We start from the raw sequence: 26,614 nt of genomic DNA, 5'->3' as shown, positions 1-26,614 counted from the left end.
GCTAATTAGGGATAGTGTCATGGCTGCAGAAAAGGAGGAAGTCATGGAGGGATGGTCTACGGAGTTAGTGTGGGTGGAGGTCACAAACAGAAAGGGGTAATAACTCTACTGGGTGTTTTTATAGACCCTGCAATAGTAACATGGATACCGAGGAGCAGATAGGGAGACAGATTATTCTAATAATAAGGTTGTTGTGATTGGTGATTTTAACTGTCCTACTATTGACTGGAATCTCCCTAGAGAGAGGGGTTTAATGGGGTGGAGTTTGTTAGGTGTGTTCAGGAAGGCTTTCTGACACAATATGTAGATAAGCCAACGAGAGGAGAGGCTGTACTCGATCTGGTATTGGGAAATGAACCTGGTCATGTGTCAGATCTCTCTGTGGGAGAACATTTTGGAGGTAATGAGCACAACTCTGTCTTCTTCACCATAGCTCTGGAGAGGGATAGGAGCGGACAATTTGGGAAAACACGTAATTGGGGTCGGGGGAAATATGATGCTGTTAGGGAGTGTGATGAACCCCTAGGTCTATCTTGCCGTGAACTGTCATTTTAAGAGAGAATGCCTGAGTGACGTCAGCCACCAGCTTTCTCAGCTCCTGTTTGATTCTCACTAAGAGAGAGAGAGGGGCGGAACTATTCAACTCTGCAGCTTGTTTTGATTTAAGCAAGGACACTCACTCACACACAGTCAGTCGCAGTTGGAGTCGGACAAGGGAAGGAAGCCAGTGACTAAGGGGTCACTGGTTGGAACTTCCGAGTGCCCACAAGGGTGGGTTGTGCATTGACCCAGCACGTTGATAAGTGGCTGTCACGTTGTGTGAATGGGGGCAATCTTGTGGAATCTACCTATGTGTTAACCCTTGCCTGGGTGGTAGTTCCCTTTGTAGTTCCCTTATCCTTGTGATAAGCTACTATTGGTGATAATCTGTAAAAGGATTTGGAATAACAATGGATAAATCCTATGGCAATTGTTATCTTGTTTTACCACCATGGAACTTGTGGAATACGACATAAATGCCCTCTCTCGACATTCACCTTGGATTACAAATCTCTCTCTCTCACATCATTTAATCTGAGGATGAACTGAACTTTCATACCTCACCATCTCACGATTTTAAGCCTGGAGCCCCCCCGCCCCCCGAGCTCAGTAGTTTGGGAGTTATATTTACACATATGGATACTCATAACACTGTTAACTTTTGATTATTCTTGTTTACGCTGCTATGTTAAGTAGATACTAATAAAGATAGTGGTTTCAACATCAAAACCAGACTACAGGCGTGGTCTATTGCTGCTGGTTCATTTAAACCATTATGGGTATGTAACAAACAGGAACTTAGGAGAATAAATTGGGAGGAGATGTTCTCAATGAAATGCACGGCCAAAATGTGTCAAATATTCAGGGAAGATTTGCATGGAGTTCTGCATAGGTATGTTCCATTGAGGCAGGGAAAGGTTGGTAGGGTTGAAGAACCATGGTGTACAAAGGATGTGGAAAATCTAGTTAAGCAGAAAAGAAAAGCGTACGAAAGGTTCAAGAAACTAGGTACTGTTAGAGCTCTAGAAAATTCCAAGGTTGCTAGGAAGGAGCTTAAGAATGGAATTAGGAGAGCCAGAAGGGGCCATGAGAAGGTCTTGGTGAGCAGGATTAAGGAAAACCCTAAACATTCTACAAGTATGTGAAGAGCACGAGGATGACCCGTTTGAGAATAGGACCCATTAGGTGCGATGGTGGAAACGTGTGCAAGGAGAGAGAATGTGCCAGACCTTTCGAAAAGCATAAAGTTAGATAGTTTACTGGGACTGGATGAGATATACCCCAGGCTACTGTGGGAAGTGAGGGAGGAGATTGCTGAGCCTCTTGCAATGATCGTTGCATCATCGATAGGAATGGGAGAAGTACCAGAGTATTGGAAGTTTACAAATGTTGTTCCCATGATCAAGAAAGGGAGTAGAGATAACCCAGGAAAGTATGGACCAGAGAGTCTGACTTCAGTGGTGGGCAATTTCCTGGACAATATCCTGAAAGGCAGGATTTATGAGTATTTGGAGAGACATCATCTGATTAGGGATAATCAGCATGGCTTTGTCAAGGGCAGGTCGTGCCTTACGAGCCTGGTTGAAGTCCCTGAGGATGTAACAAAACACATGGATGAAGGTAAATCAGCTGATGTAGTGAATATGGATTTCATTTGGGCATTCCATAAGGTTCCTCATGCAAGGCTCCTTCGGAAAGTAAGGAGGCATGGGATCCAAGGAGACCTTGATTTGTGGATCCAGAATTGGCTTGACCACAGAAGGCAAAGGGTGACGTAGATGGTCCATGTTCTGCATGGAGGTCGGTGGACTGTGGAGTTTCGCCAGGATCTGTACTGGTTTCCGTCCTCCTTGTAATTTTTAAGTGACCTGGATGAAGAAGTAGAAGGATGGGTTAGAAAGTTTGCTGATGACACAAAGATTGGAGGTGTTTTGGATAGTGTGGAGGGCTGTCAGAGGCTACAGTGGGAAATTGATAGGATGCAGAACTGGGCTGAGAAGTGGCATATGGACTTCAACCTGGATAAGTGTGAAGTGGTTCATTTTGCTAGGTCAAATATGATGGCAGAATATAGTATTAATGGTAAGTCTTGGCAGTGTGGAGGATCAAAGAGATCATTGGGTCTGTGTTCATAGGACACTCAAAGCTGCTGCACAGGTTGACAGTGTTGTTAAGAAGGTATATGGTGTGTTGGCATTTATCAGTTGTCGGATTGAGTTCAAGAGCCATGAGGTAATGTTACAACGATATAAGACCCTGGTCAGACCCTACTTGGAGTACTGTGCTTAGTTCTGGTCACTTCACTACAGGAAGAATGTGGATACTATAGAGAGTGTGAAGAGGAGATTTACGAGGATGTTGCCTGGATTGGGGAGCATACCTTATGAGAATAGGTTGAGTGATCTTGGCCTTTTCTCCTTGGAGTGACGGAGGATGAGAGGTGACCTGATAGGGGTGTATAAGATGACGAGGGGCATTGATCATGTTGATACCCAGAGGCTTTTTCCCAGGGCTGAAATGGCTAAAATGAGGGGGAATAGTTTGAAGGTGCTTGGAAATAGGTACCGAGGTGATGTCAGGAGTAAGTTTTTCATACAGAGAGTGGTGAGTGCGTGGAATGCACTGTCAGTGGCGGTGATGAAAGTGTACAATAGGGTCTTTTAAGAGCCCCTTAGGTAGGTACGTGGAGCTTAGAAAAATAGAGGACTATGCGCTGGGGAAACTCTAGGCCGTTTTTAGAGCAGGTTTCCATGGTTGGTACAACATTATGCTACGAAGCACCTGCAATGTTCTGTAAATTTCAATGTTCTGTGTTCTAAGACAATATTCAAAGGTGGGGGGGAGGGGATGGAGTACAAGATGGTGGTGAGAGAAGAGACCAGGTGAGAGAGAGGGTGTCTGGGTAGGGCAGTGGAATGAAGTAAGAAGCTAGGAGGTGATAGGTGGAAAAGGTAAAGTGCTGAAGAAGAAGGGATCTGATAGGATAGGAGAGTAGACCATGGGAGGAAAGGATGGAGAAGGGGAATCAGAGGGAGGTGATAGGCAGGTAAGGAGAAAAGGAGGGCGTATCAGAGAGAAGGGAGAAGGGAGGAGAAATTACCACAACTTGGAGAAATCGATGCTGATGCTGTCAGGATGGAGGCCCCCCCCCCCCCCCCTCCGATGGAATCTGAGATGTTCTTCCACCAAATGACTATAGGAAAGATGTTCTCCAAATCCATTCTACCTAGGCCTATCAATATTCGAACCGACTATAGGAACAATCCTCTCCACATCCACTCTATCTCGGCCTATAAATATTCAAACTGATTATAGGAAAGATCCTCTCCACATCCACTCTATCTAGGCCTATAAATATTCAGGTTACCTATCAGGTTGCAAAGAGATCCCCCCTCAATGACTATAACCTCTTGATTCTTATTCTCAGTGTCCTTTCCCCTCCTCCACCCAGGCTAAGGTCATGAAGTTTTGTTACAGCCTTATAAAACTCTAGCTAGGCCACATCTGGAGTATTGTGTACAGTTCTGGTCACCCCACTGTAGGAGGTATGTTGAGGCTTTGGAGAGGGTACAGACGAGGTTCACCAGGATGATGCCTGGATTAGAGGGCATGTGCTATATGTTTTCTCTGGAGCGACGGAGTCTGAGGGGAGATTTGATAGAGTTTGTAAGATTATGAGAGGCACAGAGAGAGCAGACAGAGAGTATCTTCCTCCCAGGGTTGAAATGTCTAACACCAAAGGCCTGCGTTGAAGGTGAAAGGGGTTTAGAGGGGATGTGAGGGGTAAATGTTTTACACAGACAGTGCCGGGTGACTGGAATGCTCTGCCTGGGGAGGTGTTACAGGCAGATACATTAGTGGCTTTTAAGAGACATCTTGATCAGCACATGAACAGACATTGGACATTGAAATGGACATTGTGTAGGCAGAGGGGTTAGTTTAGTAGGTCACTAATTTAATTGGTTTAGCACAACATTGTGGGCCGAAGGGCCTGTGCCTGTGCTCTACTGCTCTGTGTTCTATGTTCTCGTGTTAAATACAGTAAATCTATGGTCATCTGCTACTGAGAAATCCCGGTTGTTGCCTCCCTGGCTCACCAGGTGCCTGAGGTTCACGGAGCCATTCTGTTTCCCATTATCAGGTAATAAAAATGAACTTCTGACATCACGATCGACCACAACGTGAGTAACACACAAAATGCTGGAGGATCTCAGCAGCTCAGGCAGCTTCTATGGAGGGGAATAAACAGTCAATATTTTGGCCTGGGATCCTTCACCAGGACTGGAAAGGAAGGTGAAAGATGCCAGAATCTGGTGGTGAGGGGAGAGGGACTGGCTGGGTTGTTCTTACACAGGGCCAGTATGAACTCAATGGGCTGAATGTCCTCCTGAATGCTGCAACTGTTCCGTCACTCCGAGCTAATTCCAAGAGCTCTCCTCTCCGTAACCGGTGCCCCCGATTCTCCAATCACTTCCCCATCTGAAAATGAAGTGGCAGGATTGTAAAAGCCATCGGCCCCAGGGAACAGACGACAATGACAAACCCCCGAAACCCTGACTCGACCCCAGCCTGTAACGCTCTATATTTCAATAAGAGTCTGAGGTGAACTGGTTTGTCACCAGAGACACTGGCAAATTTCTACAGAGATACCTGGGGAGCGTTCTAACTGGCTGCATCACCGTCTGGTCTGGTGGGGCCACTGCTCAGGGTCAGAAAGACCAGCAGAAAGTTACAAACTCAGTCAGCTCCATCGTGAGCACTGGTGTCCCCAGCACCCAGGACACCTTCAAAATGCAACGCCTCAAAAAGGCGGCATCCATCATTACGGACCCAGCACCCAGGACATGCCCTCTTCTCATTGCCACCATCAGGGAGGAGGAACAGGAGTCTGAAGACACACAGTCACCGACTCAGGAACAGCTTCTTCCCCTCCGCCATCAGATTTCTGAATTGTCAATGAATCCATGAGCTCTTCCTCAGTATTTTTCCACTCTTTTTGCCCAACTTGTTTATTTCCTTTCCTTATTTTATATGCAATTTATAGATTTTATTATTATACATTGCCTTGAACTGCTGCCGCAAAACAACAAATTTCATGACATACGACAGTGATGCAATCTCGTTGTCTATTCTACTGTTTCTATATTAAATCTGATTCTGATTCTGACGTAACCCCCACTCCGGTCTCTACAGCACCAACCGCAGCGTGTAGCCCACTCCTGAGTATCCATTATTGCACATATAAACCCCCCAGCCTGGACCCTCCTATGGATCACAGCCTGTTCTCAGTCCTGACTATCCATTACTGATCATGTAGTTGTCAGGCCCTGCTGGTGTATCTGGAAGATCGCTGAAAGCCTGTGTCAATCAACTGTTGGGAAAGATGAAGGATATCTTCAATCCTTCACTGCTGCAGTCAGAGGCCCCACCTGCTTCAAAAGGGTAACATCAGACCGGTCGGTGCCCAGGCAGAGCAGGGTGAGCTGCCTTAACGACCATCACCCAGTGGCACTCACATCTACTGCCATGAAATGCCTTGAGAGGTTGGTCTTGGCTGGAATCCACTCCTGCCTCAGGAAGAGCCTGGGCCCATGACAATTTGCCCGTCACCACAACAGGTCTACAGTGGATGCAATCTCACTGGCTTCTCACGTGGCCTTGGCTCACCCGGACAACAGCAAAACCTTTGCACTGCTTATCAAATTGAACTTTTATGTATATTTATTGTAAAGTTGGAGGTGAAGTTAATGAAGTCGACGAGCTCAGCATGTGTGCAGGAAGCAGCGCCGATGCAGTCGTCGATATAACGTAAGAAAAGAGGAGGACAGATACCGGTGTAGGCTTGGAACATAGATTGCTCCACATGGCCGACAAAAAGGCAGGCATAGCTAGGACCCATGCGGGTGCCCATGGCTACACCTTTAGTTTGGAGGAAGTGGGAGGAGCCAAGGAGAAATTGTTAAGCGTGACGACTAATTCCGCAAGGCGGAGAAGAGTGATGGTAGAGGGTGACTGACTGGGTCTGGAATCCAGGAAGAAACGGAGAGCTCGGAGACCTTCCTGGTGGGGGATAGAGGTATATAGGGACTGGACGTCCATGTTGAAAATGAGGTGGTGGGGGCCAGGAAACTTGAAATCTTTGAAGAGATGTAAAGCATGGGAAGAATCACGGACATAGGTGGGAAGGGTTTGAACAAGGGGAGATAAAACAGAGTCGAGATAGGCAGAAATGAGTTCAGTGGGGCAGGAGCAAGCAGAGACAATGGGTCTGCCTGGACAGGCAGGTTTGTGAATCTCCATGTCTGTTTCCCAGATTTTTCACCCACTTTCCCCACCTTCCCCACGCTTGACCCGGTTCCACCTGCCAGACGCATCTCCCCCAGTGGGTCCCATTCTCATCTCAGAGTATCAGGCTGGAGAGTGAGTCCTTGGTGGTCCTCCCTCAAACAACTGATTACAATCACCTCTCTCCATCTGAATCTCCTTTCCTTCCCTCTTCTCCATCTGTCACCACTTACCACATCTCCCATCCCCCTTCCCCTCCCTACCCAGCACAACCTGCCCTTAACCTCACACCCCACCTCAATCACCTCAGACCCGTCTCACCCCACCTCAATCCTCAATCACCTGATACTCCTGTCCACCCTCCTCAATCTATCAATCACCTCAGTATCCTGTCCCACCCCTCCTCTATCACCTCTGACTCCTCTCTCACCCCTCCTCTGTCCATCAATCACCTCAGATTCCAGTTTCACTTCCCCTTTCCCTCTGGCCATTCGACATTCCTCTAACAGTCCCGATGCAAACCAAGACTTCAACGTCTTTTCACACCCACAGATGCAGCTCGACCGGCTGAATTCCTTCAGCAGATTGTTGTTCAAATATTGTCCTCTATTTCTCTCTCTCACTCAATTTCTCACTCACTCTCTCTATCACTGCCTCTCTCTCTCCCTCCTCTCTCTTTCACTGTTTCTCTCTATCTCACTCTCTCTCATTCACTCTCTCACACTCATTCACTATCTCTCTCTCTGACTCTCTCATTCACTCACTCACATACACTCTCACTATCTCTCTGTCCCCAGACTATTCGATCTCTGGTTGGACAATGTCCGGTGCTGATGTGGTCTCTGCGGTGGAAGGAGCCTCTGGTGTGTTACCGTGTACTTTCACCCACCCACCTCCTGATGTCGCCCTGAACGGCTCCGTGATCTGGTACAGGGTGGAACCAGGTGCTAAAAAACTGGTGTTTAACTGCACATATCCCGGTTCCGGCCCCTCCGGGTGCGATACAACGACACAGGAGGCTGGAGGAGGGCGGTTCGGATTCGTGGGGAACCTCAGTCGGAGAGATGCCTCGATAATGGTGGAGCGACTGAACCGGAGTGACGGTGGTCGGTATTGGTGCCGGGTGGAGCTCAATGTTGGCAAGTTTCGAACGGTGCTTCTAACAAATCTGTCTGTGGGAGGTGAGGATCGATGTTTAAGCATTGAGTTGTAAAACTACACTAATCATTTCACATTTCATCTCACTGAAAGCTCATTTTATTCATAATGTACAAGTATATTTTGCAGGACGATCATGTCAAATAGATGTGATTGTCATGTGCACTAGCACATAGAACAACAGCACTGTACAGGCCCTTCAGCCCACAATGTTGTGCTGACCCTTAAACCTGCTCCAAGATCAATTTCTCCCCCTTGCCTCCCACATGCCCTCCATTTTTACATCATCCAAGTCTCTAAGAGTCTCTCTCCCTCTCCCCTCCCTCTCCCCCCCCTCCCACTCTCCGCCCTCCCCCTCTTCCACTCCCCCTCCCCTCCCCCTCCCTCTCTCCCTCCCCTCTCCCCTCCCTCTCCCCTCCCTCTCCCTCCCTCTCCCTCCCTCTCCCCTCCCTCGCTCTCTCTCTCCCTCCCCCCGGTCCGTGACGCTGCTGCCATTTCAGTCAGCAATGAAGGGCCTCCATCTCTGGCAGCATTCAGGGCTTCCTTCATCGTGTCAGTAGCTTCCTCTCGGTTTTCACTGCTGTCAGTCATACAATTCCCGAGTGGGACTCAGGAATACCGTCACACTCAGATGTCGAAGGATTCTCCATTGCAGTTTCCATAACAACATTGTTTTACCCGTCAGGGTTGTTACCCTGAGCTGAACCCCCGAACCTGGAGGATCAGTGATCCTCTCTTACAGAGAATATAGAAACAGAAATCTACAGCACATTACAGGCCATTCGGCCCACAATGCTGTACTGACCATGTAACCTACTCTAGAGAGATTACCTTTCTTTTTCAATCTTTTTATTAGTTTTTATAAAAAAAACATAATATTATATTAAATAGGTTATGAATACAATAGATTTGAAATTAAATTAGTAACAAGATAAAAATATCTTATTAAACTACCAGCGAAAAAAGATCGTACAATAATCAATCTAATCTACATTGATTATACATGAAAAAGATTAAAAATAATCATCAAAAGAAAAAAAAGTATAAAATACAAGAAAAAATGTATATTTAAGAAAATAATGAAAAAAAACTAAACTAACATGGGCAGTAATAATAGTTTATATGTATATGATAGTGTCAAAAAACTCCGGAACTCCATACCAGAACAAGAATAATAAGAATAAAGGTCCGGAAGAAGCCAAATTAATTCATATGAAAGTGTCGAATGAATGGTCCCCAAGTTTCTTCAAATTTAATTGATGAATCAAAAATAGTACTTCTAATTTTCTCTAAACTTAAACAAGAAATAGTTTGAGAGAACCACTGAAATGTGGTAGGAGGATTTATTTCTTTCCAATTTTGTAATATAGATCTCCTGGCCATTAATGTTACAAAGGCAATCATTCGTCTAATTGAAGGGGAGAATCGACTATCATCTTCATTTGGTATACCAAAAATTGCAGTGATAAAATGAGGTTGTAAATCAATATTCCAAATTGAGGAAATGGTAGCAAATATGTCCTTCCAATAATTATGTAAAGTAGGACATGACCAAAACATGTGGGTCAATGAAGCCACATCTAAATGACATCTGTCACATTGAGGGTTAACATGAGAATAAAACCGAGCAAGCTTATCTTTAGACATATGAGCTCTATGTACAATTTTAAATTGTATTAAAGCATGTTTAGCACATATAGAAGAAGAATTAACCATTTGTAAAATTTTTTCCCATTTTTCCGTTGAAATATTGTATTGAAGTTCTTTTTCCCATTCCTGTTTAATTCTACCCGATACCTCTGGTTGTATTTTCATAATCATATTATAAATAAGAGCCACTAATCTCTTCTGACAGGGATTTAAAGTAAAAATCATATCTGAAAAATCTATCAAAGTTGAATTAGGAAAGGATGGTAAAACTTTATGCAAAAAGTTTCTAATTTGTAAATATCTAAAAAAATTAGATTTAGGTAATTTAAATTTGTTAGAAAGTTGATCAAAAGACATCAAACTACCTTCAGAAAAAAGATCACGAAAACATATTATACCTTTCCTTTTCCATATGCTAAAAGCTTGATCTATTAAAGAAGGTTTAAAGAAAAAATTAAGATAGGGCTATCAAGAACGAAGTTTTTTAGAGTAAAAAATTTACGAAATTGAAACCAAATTCGTATGTATGTTTGACAATAGGGTTAGATATCTGTTTATTAAGTTTAACTAAATCAACAGGGAGAGAAGAACCAAGAACAGAAAATAGAGAATATCCTTGTGTATCATTACATTCTAAATTTACCCACTGTGGGCACAATGGTAAATCTAAATCTAATTTCCAGTATAATAAATTCCGAATATTATTCGCCCAATAGTAAAATCTAAAATTGGGTAAAGCTAAACCACCATCTTTTTTAGATTTCTGTAACTGTCTTTTACTTAATCTGGGGTTTTTATTTTGCCACACAAATGAGGAAATTTTTGAATCAATGCTATCAAAAAAAGACTTAGGAATAAAAATTGGTAAGGCTTGAAATAAATATAAAAATTTCGGTAAAATCATCATTTTAACAGCATTGATCCGACCAAACAATGATAAGGATAAAGGAGACCATCTAGTAGTAAGTTGTTGAATTTGATGAAGCATAGGTAAAAAATTCAATCTGAATAAATCTTTATATTTCTTGGTAATTTTTATACCTAAATAAATAAAATTGTCAGTAACAATTTTAAATGGTATCCTGTCATTCAGTAAAGTTTGTGCATTTAAAGGGAAGAGTTCACTCTTATCCAAATTTAATTTGTAACCAGAAAAACTACCAAATTGAACCAACAAGGATAGAATAGCGGGAATAGAATTATCAGGATCAGAAATATATAACAACAAGTCATCAGCATAGAGCGATAACTTGTATAATTTCTCATTACGGGTAATACCAAAAATATTAGGGGATTCACGAATAGCAATGGCTAAAAGTTCTAATGCAATATTAAATAATAAAGGACTTAAGGGACAACCTTGTCTCGTACCACGAGATAATTGAAAAAAAGAGGATCTATAATTATTCGTAAGGACAGAAGCAACAGGTTTATAATATATTAATTTAATCCATGATATAAAATTAGAACTAAAGTTAAAATGTTTCAAGGCATTAAATAAGTATATCCATTCAACTCTATCAAAAGCTTTTTCAGCATCTAATGAAATAACACATTCTGGGGTTGTGGGTGAGGAAGTGTAAATTATATTGATCAATTTTCTAACATTAAAAAAGGAGTATCGGTTCCTAATGAAACCAGTTTGATCTCCTGAAATAATCTGTGATAGTACCTTTTCTAACCTAACAGCTAAAATTTTTGTAAGAATCTTAGAGTCTACATTTAGTAACGATATAGGGCGATAAGATGCACATAAAGTAGGATCTTTATCTTTTTTAAGAATTAAAGAAATAGTAGCTTCATAAAAAGACTGGGGTAGTCTCTTCTTAATAAATGCATCATTAAAGATTTCACATAACCAAGGGGAAAGCAAAGAAGAAAAAGTTTTAAAAAATTCTATAATATAACCATCGGGGCCAGGAGCTTTCCCTGAATTCATCGATGAAATAGCTTCTCCTACCTCCGCCATAGAAATAGGAGCATCAAATAAACTTCGATCTTCATCTGTCAGTTTGGGAATATTCAAATTGTTAAAAAAATTATCCATCATAGACATATCACCATCAAATTCTGATTGATATAAAGATTTATAAAAATCTTGGAAAGTATTATTAATTTCTTTATGATCAGTAGTCAGATTACCGTCTTGTTTACAAATTTTAATAATTTGTCGCTTAGTCGAAATAGCTTTTAATTGATTAGCTAACAATTTACCAGTACGATCACTATGAATATAAAATTGAGCCCTGGTCTTAATTAATTGATTCTCAATTGAAGAAGATAACAGTAAGCTATGTTCCATTTGCAGTTCAACTCTCTTCTTATAAAGTTCCTTGGTAGGAGTAACGGAATAAATCTTATCAATTTCTTTAATTTTATCCACCAATAAAGCTATATCTAAATATCTTTGTTTTCTTTTCCCAGCAGAATATGAGATAATTTGTCCATGAATAAAAGCCTTAAAAGAGTCCCAAAGTATTCCTCTGTCAATCTCTTCGGTATAGTTTGTTGAAAAAGAGAGATTACCTCAGGGCTCTTGAACTCAATCCCACAGCTGATGAATGCCAGTACACCAGACACCTTCTTAACACCACTGTCAACCTGTGCAGCAGCTTTGAGTGTCCTATGGACAGACTCCCCAAGATCCAGCTCATCCTCCACACTGCCACCAGTCTTACCATTCATATATTCTGTATTCAAATTTGACCTACCAGAATGAATCACTTCACACTTATCTGGGTTGAACTCCATCTGTTCTACACACCCTCCACTCTGTGTGTAATGAACCTGCCTCTGACCTCTGACATCCCCCCAATACTTTCCAGGAAAAGTCTCTGGCTGTCTGCTCGATTATGCCTCTTATCATCTTGTTCACCTCTATCAAGTCACCTCTCATCTTTCTTCACTCCCAAGAGAAAGTCTCCAGCTCGCTCAACCTTTCCTCATTAAACATCCTCTCTGGTCCAGGCAGCATCCTGGTAGATCTCCTCTACATCCTCTCGAAAGCTTCCTCATCCTTCCTGTAATGAGGTGAGTGGAACTGAACTTACTTGCTGCTGCAGGGACGATTTTCATTGCACGTCTGCCTACGTGTCTGCACAGGTGCAGTGAAAATCCAGTTGCCGCAGCAACACAGGCACAGAGCGTTGCATCAGAAAAGCAGCAATCAAGGTCAAGTTTATTGCCATCTGACTGTACACAGATACAGAACGTCAAGGTGTCTTGTACATCAGTCAATGAAAGTAAGCATGCAGGTACAGCAGGCAGTGAAGAAAGCTAATGACATGCTGGCTTTTATAACAAGAGGAATTGAGTATAGGAGTAAAGAGGTCCTTCTGCAGTTGTACAGGGCCCTGGTGAGACCCCACCTGGAGTACTGTGTGCAGTTTTGGTCTCCAAATTTGAAGAAGGACATTCTTGCTATTGAGGGAGTGCAGCGTAGGTTCACAAGGTTAATTCCCGGAATGACGGGACTGTTATATGTTGAAAGATTGGAGTGACTGGGCTTGTATACACTGGAATTTAGAAGGATGAGAGGGGATCTGATTGAGACATATAAGATTATTAAGGGATTGGACATGCTGGAGGCAGGAAGCATGTTCTGGCTGATGGGTGAGTCCAGAACTAGAGGCCACAGTTTAAGAATAATAGTTAGAGGGGTTGAAATGTGTCTATTTCAATGCTAGGAGTATTAGGAATAAAGGGGATGAACTTCGAGCATGGATCAGTACATGGAACTACGATGTTGTGGCCATTACTGAAACTTGGCTGGAGGAAGGACAGGATTGGCTAATGCAGGTACCAGGGTTTAGCTGTTTTAAAAGGAACAGAATGGGAGGTAGAAAGGGGGAGATGAGTAGCATTACTGGTCAGGGATAGTATCACGGCTATAGAAAGGGAGGACGCTGCAGAGGGAATGTCCACTGAGTTGGTCTGGGTGGAAGTCAGAAATAGGAAGGGATCAATCGCTGTGCTGGGAGTAGTCTATAGGCCCCCAAATAGCCCTCGGGACACCGAGGAGCAGATAAGCAGGCAGATTTTAGAATGGTGCAGGAAATACAGGGTTGTAGTTATGGGTGATTTCAACTTCCCACACATTGACTGGCATCACCCAACTGCAAGGGGGATAGATGGGGCTGAATTTGTCAGGTGTGTTCAAGAAGGATTCCTGACACAATATGTGGACTGGCCGACGAGAGGAGAGGCCATACTGGAGCTAGTTCTGGGTAATGAACCTGGTCTGGTGACAGACCTCTTGGTGGGGGAGCATTTGGTGAGATTGACCACAACTCCCTCAGCTTCAGCATAGCTATGGAAAAGGATAAAAACTGACAAAATGGGAAAGTGCTTAACTGGGGAAGGGCTAACAATGAAGGGATGAGGCAGGAACTAGCGAGAGTAAATTGGAAACAGATGTTCAAGGGTGAAAACACAGAAGTAATGTGGGAGAAGTTTAGGGACCACTTGTGCTGTGTTCAGGATAGGTTTGTCCCACTGAGACAAGTTTAAAATGATAGGAAAAGGGAACCATGGCTGACAAAACACGTGAGGCAACTCGTCCAGAGGAAGAAGGAAGCATATGTTAGATATAAGAAGCAGGAAACAGGAGGGGCTCATGAGAAATATACGGTAGCCAGGAAGGTGCTTAAGAAAGGACTGAGGAGAGCTCTAAGTCTTGGCATGTCGGATTAAGGAGAACCCCAAGGCGTTCTACACGTATGTGAAGAACAGAAGGATGAATAGAACAAAGGTGGGGCCACTAAAGGATAAGGAGGGCAATATGTGCTTGGAGGCGCAGGAGGTTGGGGAGGTCCTAAATGAATACTTTGCTTCAGTATTGACAAGTGAAAAGGACCTTGATCAGGGTGAGATCGAAATAGAGCAGGTCTGTGCACTGGACAATGTGGAGATTAAGGAAGAAATATTGGATCTTCTTAAAAACATCAAAATTGATAAGTCCCCAGGACTGGATGTGATATACCCCAGGTTGCTGTGGGAGGTGAGAGAAGAAATCACTGGAACAGTAGATATGATCTTTGAATCCTCTTTGGCTGCAGGGGAGGTGCCGGAGGATTGGAGAATGGCAAATGTAGTTCCCCTTGTTTAAAAATGTTAATAGGGAGAATCCTGTGAACTAGAGACTGGTGAGTCTTACGTCGGTGCTCTGAAAACTATTGGAAAGGATTCTTAAGGATAGGATCTGTGAGCATTTGGAGAAGTGCAGTCTGCTCAAGGATAGTCAACATGGCTTTGTGAAGGGAAGGTTGTGCCTCACCAGCCTGACTGAGTTTTTTGAAGAGGTAACAAAAGAAATTGATGAGGGTAGGGCAGTAGATGTGGTCTACATGGATTTTATCAAAGCATTTGTCAAGGTCCCCCATGAGAGACTCATCCAGAAAGTCATGAGGCATGGAATCAATGGAACCTTAGCTGTTTGGATAAAAAATTGGTTTACAGGAAGAAAGCAGAGGATCGTAGTGGAAGGAAAGTATTCTGCCTGGAGGTCGGTGAGTAGTGGAGTGCCACAAGGATCTGTCCTGGGACCCCTACTTTTTAAGAATGCATGTAGTTTGCAGCACAGGTAAACAGTAAACAGCTCAGTGCACTATCTTTGTAGAAAGCAGGGTTCACTGTAGAATTCCTTCTCAAACACACCAGCTCAGGTTGTAGAACACTTTCAGTACAGTAAGTATTACACTGGAGAGGGCTCAGTGTAGAATTCCTTCTCGAACACACCAGCTCAGGCTGTTGAACAGTTTCAGTACAGTAAGTATTACACTGGAGTGGGTTCACTGTAGGATTCCCTGTCAAACACACCAGCTCAGGGTGTTGAACACTTTCAGTACGGTAAGTATCACACTGGAGTGGGTTCAGTGTAGATGAAGATACAGATGAAGATGAAGTACAGATGAAGATCATGTCCATTGTCGTCTGAGTGTACATCTCCACAACAAAATGTAACAGTGTTCCTCTGGATCACGGTGCACCCAGAAAACATCTACAGTCTCACATCACACACAGCTCATAATGCAAAATATTCCCTCAGCTACGTTAATAGGTTAGTGACTAATGCCATTACACAGGACTGACTGGTGTTGTTATACTGTATTGATCAGTATTATTACTCTGTATTGATTAGTGTTGTTTCAGTACAGTGACTAGTGTTGTTAAACAATACTGACTGGTGTTGTTTCATTGTGGTGATTGTGTTGTCACACTGTACTGATTAGTGATATCACACTGTACAGATCAGTGTTGTTACACTGTACTGATTGGTGTTGCTGCAGTGTATTGATTTGTGCTGTTTCCCTGTAATGGCCAGTGTTACACTGTACTGGTCGTTGTTGTTAGACTGTACTGATTGGTGTTGTTACACTCCACTGATTAGTGATGGTGTCAATTGCTTCAACAACTGAATGTCTGAAGGGAATTAGCTGTTCCTGAACGTGGTGGTGTGAGATTTAGGCTTCTTTATCTCCTGCCCGATGGGACTGATTTATGTTCTAAAGAGTTTCCCTAGTTTGAATGGTTTTTAATGAGTGAGACACATGTGGGGCCGTTTTCATTCAGGAGGGTGCTGTGGGGAGTTTTTATTATTTTGTTGGCTGGAAATTTTGTCAGTGTTAAACGTTTTTGCTGAGGGTTAACCGATTTATTCTGGCACCTGTCCTTCCCTCAGCTCCCAATGAGAGTGTCTCTGTGATGACTGGAACTGAGGGAGCTTCGGCCACGTTACCCTGTGTGTTCACACGGCCTCGGCAGAGCCTCACCGCACACACGGTGACGTGGATGAGGAAGGATCCCTACCGAATCATCGTCACATTCAGGCACCATGGAAATGGATCGTGGGCAGCGGAAAACGGAGTGACTCGGTACGAGCTCGTCGAGGACCCAGAGCTGGGAAGCGCCTGGATCAGGATAAAGCAGCTGAGAGTGGAGGACAGTCACAGCTACCTGTGTCTGGCTGAGTTCAGGAACATGAAGCATGATTATTCATCCTACAGAGAGCACGTCACACCTCCATTTATACATGTGTTCCAGAGTGAGATCCGGTTGCAGGTCAGACCAGGTAAGATATCATTGACACATTCTGCAGGGCATGGGGAGGGTTTTGGGGGGGGTGGGGTGGGGGGTAGCCTGCTACCATTATCCTTCCTCTAATCAACCCCACCCCCGGGTTTATCTGTCTGTCCCCGAGTGAGATCTGACTGTAGATCAGACCCGGAAAAGAACCCGTCACCACATTCAAGTTCAAGTTTAATTGTCAATCAGCCACACGTGCGTACAGCAAAACAAAACAGTGTTCCTCCAGGGACAAGCTGTAAAGCAGAGTAGCAACAGCACACAGTACACATTGTTACGATGGCAGAAAAGCATACAGTCACAAAAAGACATAATATTGCCCAAGTTCCTGAGTGGTCTGGATTGGAGCTGGATGGTAGATTGGATATTGTCCTGGTCCAGCTTGTCTCTCACTAAGTGAACACTGGGGGGCAGCACTGAGCAAAAGAGGAAGGCAGCACCGATGGGAGTGGCCTGTCCCCAACCCACGACGGACTCCAGCACGTCCACAGAGGCCTCTGCTCTCTCCCACACCATCTCGGCATCTTCTGCAGTGTTCAGGGATGGGTCAGAACCTCCAGCACCCATTGTATTCTGTGTCCAGACTCCGGGGATGAATGTTATATCGGCCACTCCCAGCCTCTGCTGGTGATGAGTTTCATTTCCCCACCACAACTCCATCTCAGACGGTCCCTCACACAGGGCGGCCCCCAGACCTTCAACGGGCCCCCTGGTGGGGCCTTGCCTGAGCTTGGGAGGAATGAGTGGAGTTCTAACGGAGGATCAGGAATCTTCCCAGAGAAGATGCACACTCAACGTTTCAGGAAGAGCTTCTTCCTTTCTGCCGTCGGATTTCTGAATGGACAATCAGTTCACTTTTTTCCCTATTTTTCCCTCTTTTTGTGCTACTTATTTAATTTAAAATTATACATGTAGGTATATATTTCTTATTGAAATTTACAGTTTTTTAATTAATATGTATTGCAATGTATAACAGGGTGTCAGGGTGAAGATACGTCTTTACCAAAGGAGGTGTAAGACACTCCTTCCCTCCACTAGCCTTCACTTTACCCTTGGGCGAGGTGTAGCCCCTGCTTCGCCCCCTGATCAGGGTCATGTGAATCCATGGGATCAGGTGGTGGATGGTTGTATGAGCAGCTGGTGCAGATCACAAATTCTGGTTATGTGACCACTGACACCAGGCAGACAATCTCTGAAGAGTATTGATAATGGCTGGGGTCACCCATCCTGTACAGACACTGCTCAGAAGAAGGTGATGGAAACCACTTTTGTAGAAAAATTGCCAAGAACAATCATGGTCATAAACAGGAAAATATCTGCCGTTGCTGGAAATCCAGAGCAACACACACAAGATACTGGAGGAGCTCAGCAGGTCAGGCAGCGTCTATGGGGAAAGGATCAAAGGTTCATTTTATTGTCAAAAGTTTGCATGTAGAATACAACTCTGATATTCATCTTCTCCAGATAACCATGATATCCAGATAAACCATGGGATTCATTACGTCAATACCCCCACATGAAAAGGAAAAAGAAAAATCTCGCAACCTCAACCCCCCACCTCCCTCCCTCGCACAAAAGCCAACAGATCACCCACATGGAAGATGATCGTCAGAAGATCGAAAGCCTCAAGCCCCCAACCCCCTCCCTCTCAAAAAATACAGTGCCGACAACACCAAACCCAACACCCTCTCCCCACACAGATCACCCACACAGAACAGTCAACAGGAACATCAGACACCAATTCCCAACCCCTCCCTCACACAAAAACAATACATCGTCCCTCTAGAACCCCAACCCACCAATCAGCAACAGGAAAGAAAACAGAAACTGAAGGAGAGCAAAATAAACTACAGCCCAACAGCCACATCAATCTCAGAATTTCAAACATTCCTCCCACCAGAACTGAGTAAACAGTCGATGCTTTGTGCTGAGACTCTGCATCAGAACTCATGAAAGGGCCTGTTCTGCAAACGTGAGTCCTGATGAAGGGGTCAGCCTGAAACATCAGCTGTTTACTCTTCTCCAGAGATGCTGCCTGGCCTGCTGAGTTCCTCCAGCATTTTGTGTGTGTTCATCATGGTTACGAGACTGTGATTGCCCACATCACACAACACAGCACATACCAATGATGATGATTGCAATGTACTGCTGCACAAAGCACAAGCCGGTGAAATTATCCTAATCCCGATTGCGGTTCTGCAGAATGTCAGGGGGAGGAGGCAGACAGGACACGATTACAGGGCTCAACCTGTCACATGGATCAATTAGAACATAAGAAGATAAGAAATAAGAGCAGGATTTGGCCACCCGGCCCATCGAGCCTGTCCCGCCATTCGATAAGATCATGGCTGATCTGTCCGTAAACTCAGCTCCATCTACCTACCTCTTCCCCAAAACCCTTAATTCCCTTACTATGTAAAAACCTATCTAACTGTTTCTTAAATATATTTAGTGAAGAAACCTCAACTGCTTCCCTGGGCAGAGAATTCCACAGATTCACCACTCTCTGGGAAAAACAGTTTCTCCTCATCCCCATCCTAAATCTTCTCCCCGAATGTTGAGGCAATGCCCCCTAGTTCCAGTCTCACCTACCAAGGGAAACAACTTTCCTGCTTCTATCTTATCTTTCCCTTTCAAAATTTTGTATCTTTCTATAAGATCCCCCCTTATTCTTCTGAACTCTACAGAGTATAGTCCCAGGCGACTGAACCTCCCCTCACAGGTTAACCCCTTCATCAAGACAGAAGCCAGCCCCCCACCATGGATTCTGTCTGCACTTCTCACCGTCTCTGTGAAGCAGACTGCAAAATCAGAGACCCTCCCATCCACCCTGGACATTCTCTCTTCGGCCCTCTCCCACTGGGCAGAAGGTACAACAGCCTGGATGCACGGACCACCAGGCTGAAGGACAGCTTTTATCCTACAGTTATAACTACGGAGTGGTCCCCCAGTATGATAAGATGGACTCTCCACCTCATTATTTATTTGTTTATTCATTTAGAGATACAGCACGGAACAGGCCCTTCCGACCCAACGAGCCACACCACCCAGAAACCCACCTATTGAACCCACGACGATTTACAATGATCAATTAACCGACGAGCCGGTCCATCCTTAGACTGTGGGAGGAAACCGGAGCACCCGGAGGACACAGCCTCAGGATAGAACAATGTCCCTTTAGAACAGAGTTGGGGGGAAGTTATTCAGCCAGACGGTGGTGAATCTGAGGAATTTGTTGCCACAGATGACAGTGAAGGTCAAATCTTGGTCTTTAAGTGGAGGTTGAGAACTTCTTGATTAGAAAGGACATCAAATTTTATGGGAGATGGCAGTAGAATGGAGTTGAGCAGAAAAACAGACAGACAGACGTACTTTATTGATCCCGAGGGCAATTTTGTTTTGTTATAGCCGCACCAACCAAGAGCAGTGTAGAAATATAGCAATATAAAACCATAAATAATTAAATAATAAGTTAATCATGCCAAGTGGAAATATGTCCAGGACCAGCCTATTGGCTCAGGGTGTCTGACACTCCGAGGGAGGAGTTGTAAAGTTTGATGGCCACCGGTAGGAATGACTTCCTATGACGCTCAGTGTTACATCTCGGTGGAATGAGTCTCTGGCTGAATGTACTCCTGTGCCTAACCAGTACATTATGGAGTGGATGGGAGTCACACACAAGTTATCATCTTCAGTAAAAATCTGCTGAATGATAAATTCATCTACACAGCGACTGATTTTAATCAGTCCACATTATTGGTCTCTCCCCCTTTGCCCGAGTCTGGATTGACCTCTCTCACTTTCTCTTCAGGGACAGGCGCTTCTGAAACCGTGCTGATGTTGTGTATCCCACTCGGACTGAAAACTCTCGCCCTTTTAGTGATGGGTGCCGTTCTCTACTGTGACAAACTCAGGTACTGTATGTACTAATGCTGAAGGCTCTTGCCGTGACGTGACTGAAATCCGATTCACTCAGACAGTCGGTGGACGTTGGGAACTGGCTCAAATACTTGCGGTGGCCCAGTCAGTACTTGTTGTTTGCTGTTTGTGGGAGCACTGTAGAAAATACTCGTTGCATCATAAGAGTGACTCCTGCAGAAGTGTTTGTAGACTGTTTAGCATTTTGAGATACATTTCGGATTAAACGTACCCGGAAACAAGAGAAAACGTGCAGATGGTGTAACTTAAAGCGACACACACAAAATGCTGGAGGAACTCAGCAGGCCAGGCAGCATCTATGGAAAAAGTACAGTCGACGTTTCGGGCAGAGACCCTTCGGCAGGACTAGAGGAAAGGGTTAGACATCTGGCGCCCTTTGTTCGAAAGAATGTGCGCTCTTCCCATGTGCACGTCGGTTTCCCCGGGTGCTCTGGCTTCCTCCCACGGTCCAGTGATGTTCCAGTTATCAGATTAGTTGTTCATTGAGAACCGTCCTGTGATTAGGCTGGGATTACATCCCTGAGTTTCTGGGTGTCGCAACCTGGTGGGCCGTTGTATCTGTAAATAACAAAATGATAAATAATAGATTGAGCTTAGAGAAGGCTGACAGGTTGGCATAACGTCGAGGGCTGAAGGGCTTGTACTGTGCTGGAATGTTCTACATTCTAATTACAAATCTAATGTTGATGTGCACAAAAGGACACTCTGGAACCCAGAAGAAACAATACGGGAAAGTTTCGACTCTTAGCCATCCCACATGCACTGGGATCAGGTAGTGCAGTCAACCCAGGGTGAATCTGGTCTCTTGGTCTACACAAGACTAGTCCATGAGGCAAAATCCCTCAGAGATTTAGCTCTTGACTGAATCTCTGCAGCCATCTCCCTCAACAATAATCCAGTTTAAACTGTTAGTGTATCAACTTCAAACATATTGACACTGAGAAGTATTCAAATGATTTCCATGTCTCTAATATCATTGATAATCAGGTTCCTCCTTAAATTACAGCCTCGATCTGTTACTGTCCCCAACACGTTTCATTTACTTAGCTCCTATGATTTTTGTATCCACTTCCCTCTCTTCCAGATTCATCCTAAGAAATCTGATATTCAAATACCTGTATCCTAGAAATTGAATCACAGACAGGATTAAATTCACTCTGCCATTCACAGAGGATTTTCCTTCAGAATGGATATTCCGAGGGATTTCCTGAGCCAGAGGATGCTGAATCTGTGGAATTTACAGCAATAAATGCCTGTGGGAATACTTAAAACAGAGATTGATGGGTTCCTGAATAGTAAGGGTGTCAAAGATGACGGGATGAGGACAGGAGAATGGGGTTGTTAGGGATAATAAATCAACCACGATGGGATAGCAGAGCAGAATAGATGGGCTGAATGCCAAAACTCTGATGCTATTTCATATGCTCTTACGGTCTGAATCTAAGCTCCATACAAGTTTATCAATATTATCCTATAGCCTAAGACCATCTTCCTGTCAACAACATGACCTATGTTGTTATGTCACCGTAAAGTTTCCAACTGAATCAATGTTTGGGCTCATCTCCAGTTTTGTTGTCAAACACTGATGCCAACGACAAAATTTATTCTGTGGGAATTCCCAGTCATCTCTCGATCCAAATCCCTTCAAAGGTTATAAATGAATTGGGGGGAGGGAGTCGGATGTGGTGTCATTGCATGATCTAGATTCGTGTTAACCGTTTCGTTCTGTCCACAGAAAGCGACAAGACTGATCCACCGCAGGAGACTGAGAAGACCGGTTTTCCAACCACAAGGTGCAGACGCAACAAGATCCAACGAGAACACCATGTTCCACATGAAGAAATGTTATCTGTTTTTAATTGACCTCTTCCTACATTGACTCTACAACCTGTTGCAGAATTCTGGGCTGAACATGCCAAATATGTAGAACTGGAGAACGATCGTAGATAGAGGCCTAATTAAGGCGGTGGTAAACGCTGCACAGACAGCAATCACTATTGGGCTGAGGACAGTGAGTGGGGCGTGTGGCCAATTGGTGAAGGCTTTGGGCTAGTGATCTGAAGGTCATTAGTTCGAGCCCCAGCTGAGGCAGTGTGCAACGCACTTAACCCCACACTGCTCCTGCACGTTTATAGCCCAGTGGCAGCAGTTGGTGTAGTATGGACAGGAGAAGACAGTGAGTAGGTGTGATGTCGACCTGAACTGGTCATCTTTTCTGAGTCTCAGTCTGGAAATTATCTTTGAGGGATTCTTAAACAAGGTCTCCCAAGTCATTTTGCTCAGCTGCTTTTTTTGTATTTTCTCTGTATTTTCTCCCCATTTAAAAAAAATAGTTAACCTTTCATTTATTCTGCCAATGTGTATGACCATACACTTACCGACAATGCATTCCATCTCCACTTGTTTCCCCATTCTCCTAATCTGTCTAGGTCCTTCTGTAGTCATTCCACTTCCTCAAACCCACCTTGCCTTCCACATATCTTCGTATCATCTGCAAAGTCTGCATCAAAGCCAACAATTCTATCATCCAAATCATTAACGTATAATGTACAATGAATTGGTCCCAACACAGGCCCCTGTGCAACATCACGAGTTACCGGCAGGCACCCAGAAAAGGCTCCCTTCATGCGAGGGGATCTCAGTGGGCTAGGCAGCATCTATGGAAAAGAGTAAGCAGTCGATGTTTCTGGCTGGGACCCTTCATACCCTGATCTCTTTTATCCATGTTAGGATATTCGATGTAATACCTTGGGCAATGAATTCCACAGATTCACTATACCCTGACTAGCGAAGTCCTCCTCATCTCTGTTTTAATAGGACACCCCTCTATTCGGAGACTGTCCCTTCTGGTCCTAGACTCGCCACTATAGGAAGCATCCTCTCACCATCTCCTCGATCTCGGCTTTTCGACAGAATGCAATGAGCTCACCCCCTCCTACTCTGCTAAACACCATCGAGAACAGACCCAGAATCATCACACTTTCCTCTTATGTTAACCCTCTCACTCCCTGAATCATTCTCGTGAACCTCTTCTGGAACATCTGCAATGCCAGCCCATATTTTCTTAGAGAAGGGGCCCAAAACTGGTCACAATGCTCCATGGCCCCAAATATAGCAAGATGTAGTTTAAAGTTTGATGTGTGTGTGTGTGGGGACGAATGTATTGTGGAGTGGGCAGAGGTGCAGCTTATAAGAGTTGGCAAGTTTGATTTCCACAGAATATGGTGAGTGCATTAAGACACACTGTGCTGTTTTTTCTTTAAGTTCGAAGAAACGTTTTGGGCCTATATCTCCAAAAAGATGTGCTTTCTTTGGAGAGAGTCCAGAGGAGGTTCACGAGGAGGATTCCAGGAATGAAGGGGTTAACATACGAGTTCTGTTTGGCAGTTTTCTGCCTGTATTCGCTGGAATTTAGAAGGATGTGAGCAGATCTCATTGAAACCTAACGAATGTTGAAAGGACTATATAGTGTGGATGTAGAGAGGATGTTTCCTCTGTAGCAGGTAACCAGAGCTAAGAGGCACAGTCCCTAAACTGAAGGGTGACCTTGTAGAACAGAGGGAAGCAGGAATTTTTTAGCCAGAGTATAAACCTGTGGGATTCTCTGCCACAGACTGTGGTGGAGGCAGAGACTGTGGGCATATTTAAAGCAAAAGATGATCGTTTCCTGCTCGGTCAGGGCATCAAATGATTTGGTGAGAAGGCAAGTGTATCTGGATCAGCATTGATGGAATGACGGAGCAGACTCAATGGGCTAAATGGTCTAATTCTGCTCCTGTGTCTTAATGTTTTATTATCTAATGATGAAGTGAAGTTGATGAAGTCATTCCGTTTGGTTCATGAGCCTGATGCTTGAGGGGTAATAAGTATTCCTGACCCTCGTTCTGTCAGTCCTGAGACCCCTGTACCTTCTTCTCAATGGCAGCAGTGAGAGGGAGCATGTCCTGGGTGGTCGGGGTCCCTGATGACAGATGCTACTTTCCTGCATCAGCCTCCTGTGTACATGTGTTCAATAGTGGGGAAGGCTGTACCCGTGAAGGACTCTGTCGTATCCATTACATTTGTATGATTTTCCGTTCAAAGGCATTGGTGTTTCCCTGTCAGGCTGTGACGCACCCGGTCAATGTACTCGCCACCACACATCTGTAGAAGTTTGCCAACGTTTTAGATGTCGTGCCGATACTTCGCAAACTCATAAAGAACAATACAGCACAGTACAGGCCATTCGGCCCACAATGATGTGCCAACCCTTAAACCCTGCCTCCCATATAACCCTCCACCTTAAATTCCTACATATACCTGTCTAGTAGTCTCTTAAATTTCACTAGTGTATATGCCTCCACCACTGACTCAGGCAGTGCATTCCATGCACCAACCACTCTGAGTGAAAAACCTTCCTCTAATATCCCCCTTGAACTTCCCTCCCCTTTACCTTAAAGCCATGTCCTCTTGTACTGAGCAGTGGTGCCCTGGGGAAGAGGCACTGGCTGTCCACTCTGTCTATTCCTCCAAATATCTTGTATAGAAGTAGAGGTGCCTTGCAATTTCACATAGGTGGCGGGTCCAGGGCCGATTCTCGGAGATAAAAACACGGAGGAATTTAGAGTTGCTGACCTTCTCCACCTCTGATCCTCCCATGAGTACTCGCTTATGGATCTCTTTGTTCCTCCTTCAGAAGTCAATACTCAGCTCCTTGGTCTTGGTGACATTGAGTAAGAGGTTTGTGTTACAGCAGCCTCCCTCGACATTCCACCCTCGCCATTTCAAACATACTTTGCTCCTGCCAGATTCACAAACTCACTTTCTGCTTCATGCTGTCAAATACATTGCTGTGCTAAAGTCTTCGGCATCCCAGGTATAAGACTTTTGCACGCTACAGTATCTCAATGTTATAAGACTGTTGATAATTGTAAGTTTAGATGGTTTCTTGATCTCACAATTCATCCTGTCATGGCGTCGCACTTCCTGGTTTGCCTTATAATAGAAACATAGAAAACCTACAGCACAATACAGGCCCTTCGGCCCACAAAGTTGTGCCGAACATGTCCCTACCTTAGAAGTTACTAGATTACTAGGCTTACTCTGTTTTCCTAAACTCCATGTACCTATCCAAAAGTCTCTTAAAAGACCCTATCGCATCCATCTCCACCACCGTTGCCGGCAGCCTGTTCTGTTGGTTAGGAAGTCCATTTAATCTATTTGCACACTGCAATGAACTGAACCTTTATTGTTAATCTGCTTGAAGCCTTTCCATCACAAGATGAAAAGAAAACCCCAGTTCAGTGAGCTGTACTTAGCAGGACATAGTGACACAGTAATTAGGGATCATTGCTTTATCAGAGGCGTCTTTTGTTGGAAAAACACTAACATTCATTTGAATATCCTACCTCTAAACATACGTATCTTTACCTCCCCCCCCCCCCCCCGCTTTCTATAGGGATCGCTCCCTCCCCACTAATCTCGCTCCTGGCGCTTATCCCTGTAAGCAGCCTAAGTGTTGTACCTGCCCATATACCACCTCCCTTCAGGGCCCAAGGCAGTGCTTCCAGGTGGGACAACACTTCACCTGAATATCTGCTGGGGTTGTCTATTGTGTCCAGTGTGGCCCCAATGTGGCCTCTTCAACTTTGGTGAGACTCGTCGTAAATTGGGGGACCGCTTCAAAGAGTACCTCCGCTCCATTCGCCAGAAGAGGAACTTTACGATGGCTGAACATTTTAATTGTATTCCCATTCCTGTTCTGATGTGTCGTTCCATGGTTTCCTCTTGTGCCGTGATAAGATCCCCCTCAGGGCAGAGCAGCGACACCTTATATTCCGCCTGGGTAAGCTCCAACCCGAATACATGAATATCGATTTCTCCTTCCGGTAAATCAATTCTACCCTAACCTCCATCTTCCTCTATTCCCCACTCTGACCATTTTACCTCCTCTCAACTATTACTCCACCCGCCCCCCCAC

General features: G+C 44.4%; 1 protein-coding gene across 1 annotated transcript in view; it reads left to right on the top strand.

The window, feature by feature from the left end:
- Positions 1-26,400, top strand: part of LOC132396282 (uncharacterized) — a 31,024-nt gene extending 4,624 nt beyond the window's left edge. Inside the window, exons 2-5 of the mRNA XM_059973806.1 lie at positions 7,623-8,006; positions 16,313-16,702; positions 20,528-20,630; positions 22,391-26,400. Of these exons, the coding sequence (XP_059829789.1) occupies positions 7,646-8,006; positions 16,313-16,702; positions 20,528-20,630; positions 22,391-22,406 (870 nt within the window). The 5' untranslated portion in view covers positions 7,623-7,645 and the 3' untranslated portion in view covers positions 22,407-26,400. The remainder of the gene's footprint in view (positions 1-7,622; positions 8,007-16,312; positions 16,703-20,527; positions 20,631-22,390) is intronic.
- Positions 26,401-26,614: the final 214 nt, after the last annotated feature.

The sequence above is a fragment of the Hypanus sabinus genome, chromosome 7 (genome assembly GCF_030144855.1).
Source record: "Hypanus sabinus isolate sHypSab1 chromosome 7, sHypSab1.hap1, whole genome shotgun sequence".
Taxonomy (NCBI): domain Eukaryota; kingdom Metazoa; phylum Chordata; class Chondrichthyes; order Myliobatiformes; family Dasyatidae; genus Hypanus; species Hypanus sabinus.
The sequence above is the reverse complement of the archived record's forward strand: the minus strand, read 5'-3'. Positions and strand labels throughout refer to the sequence as shown.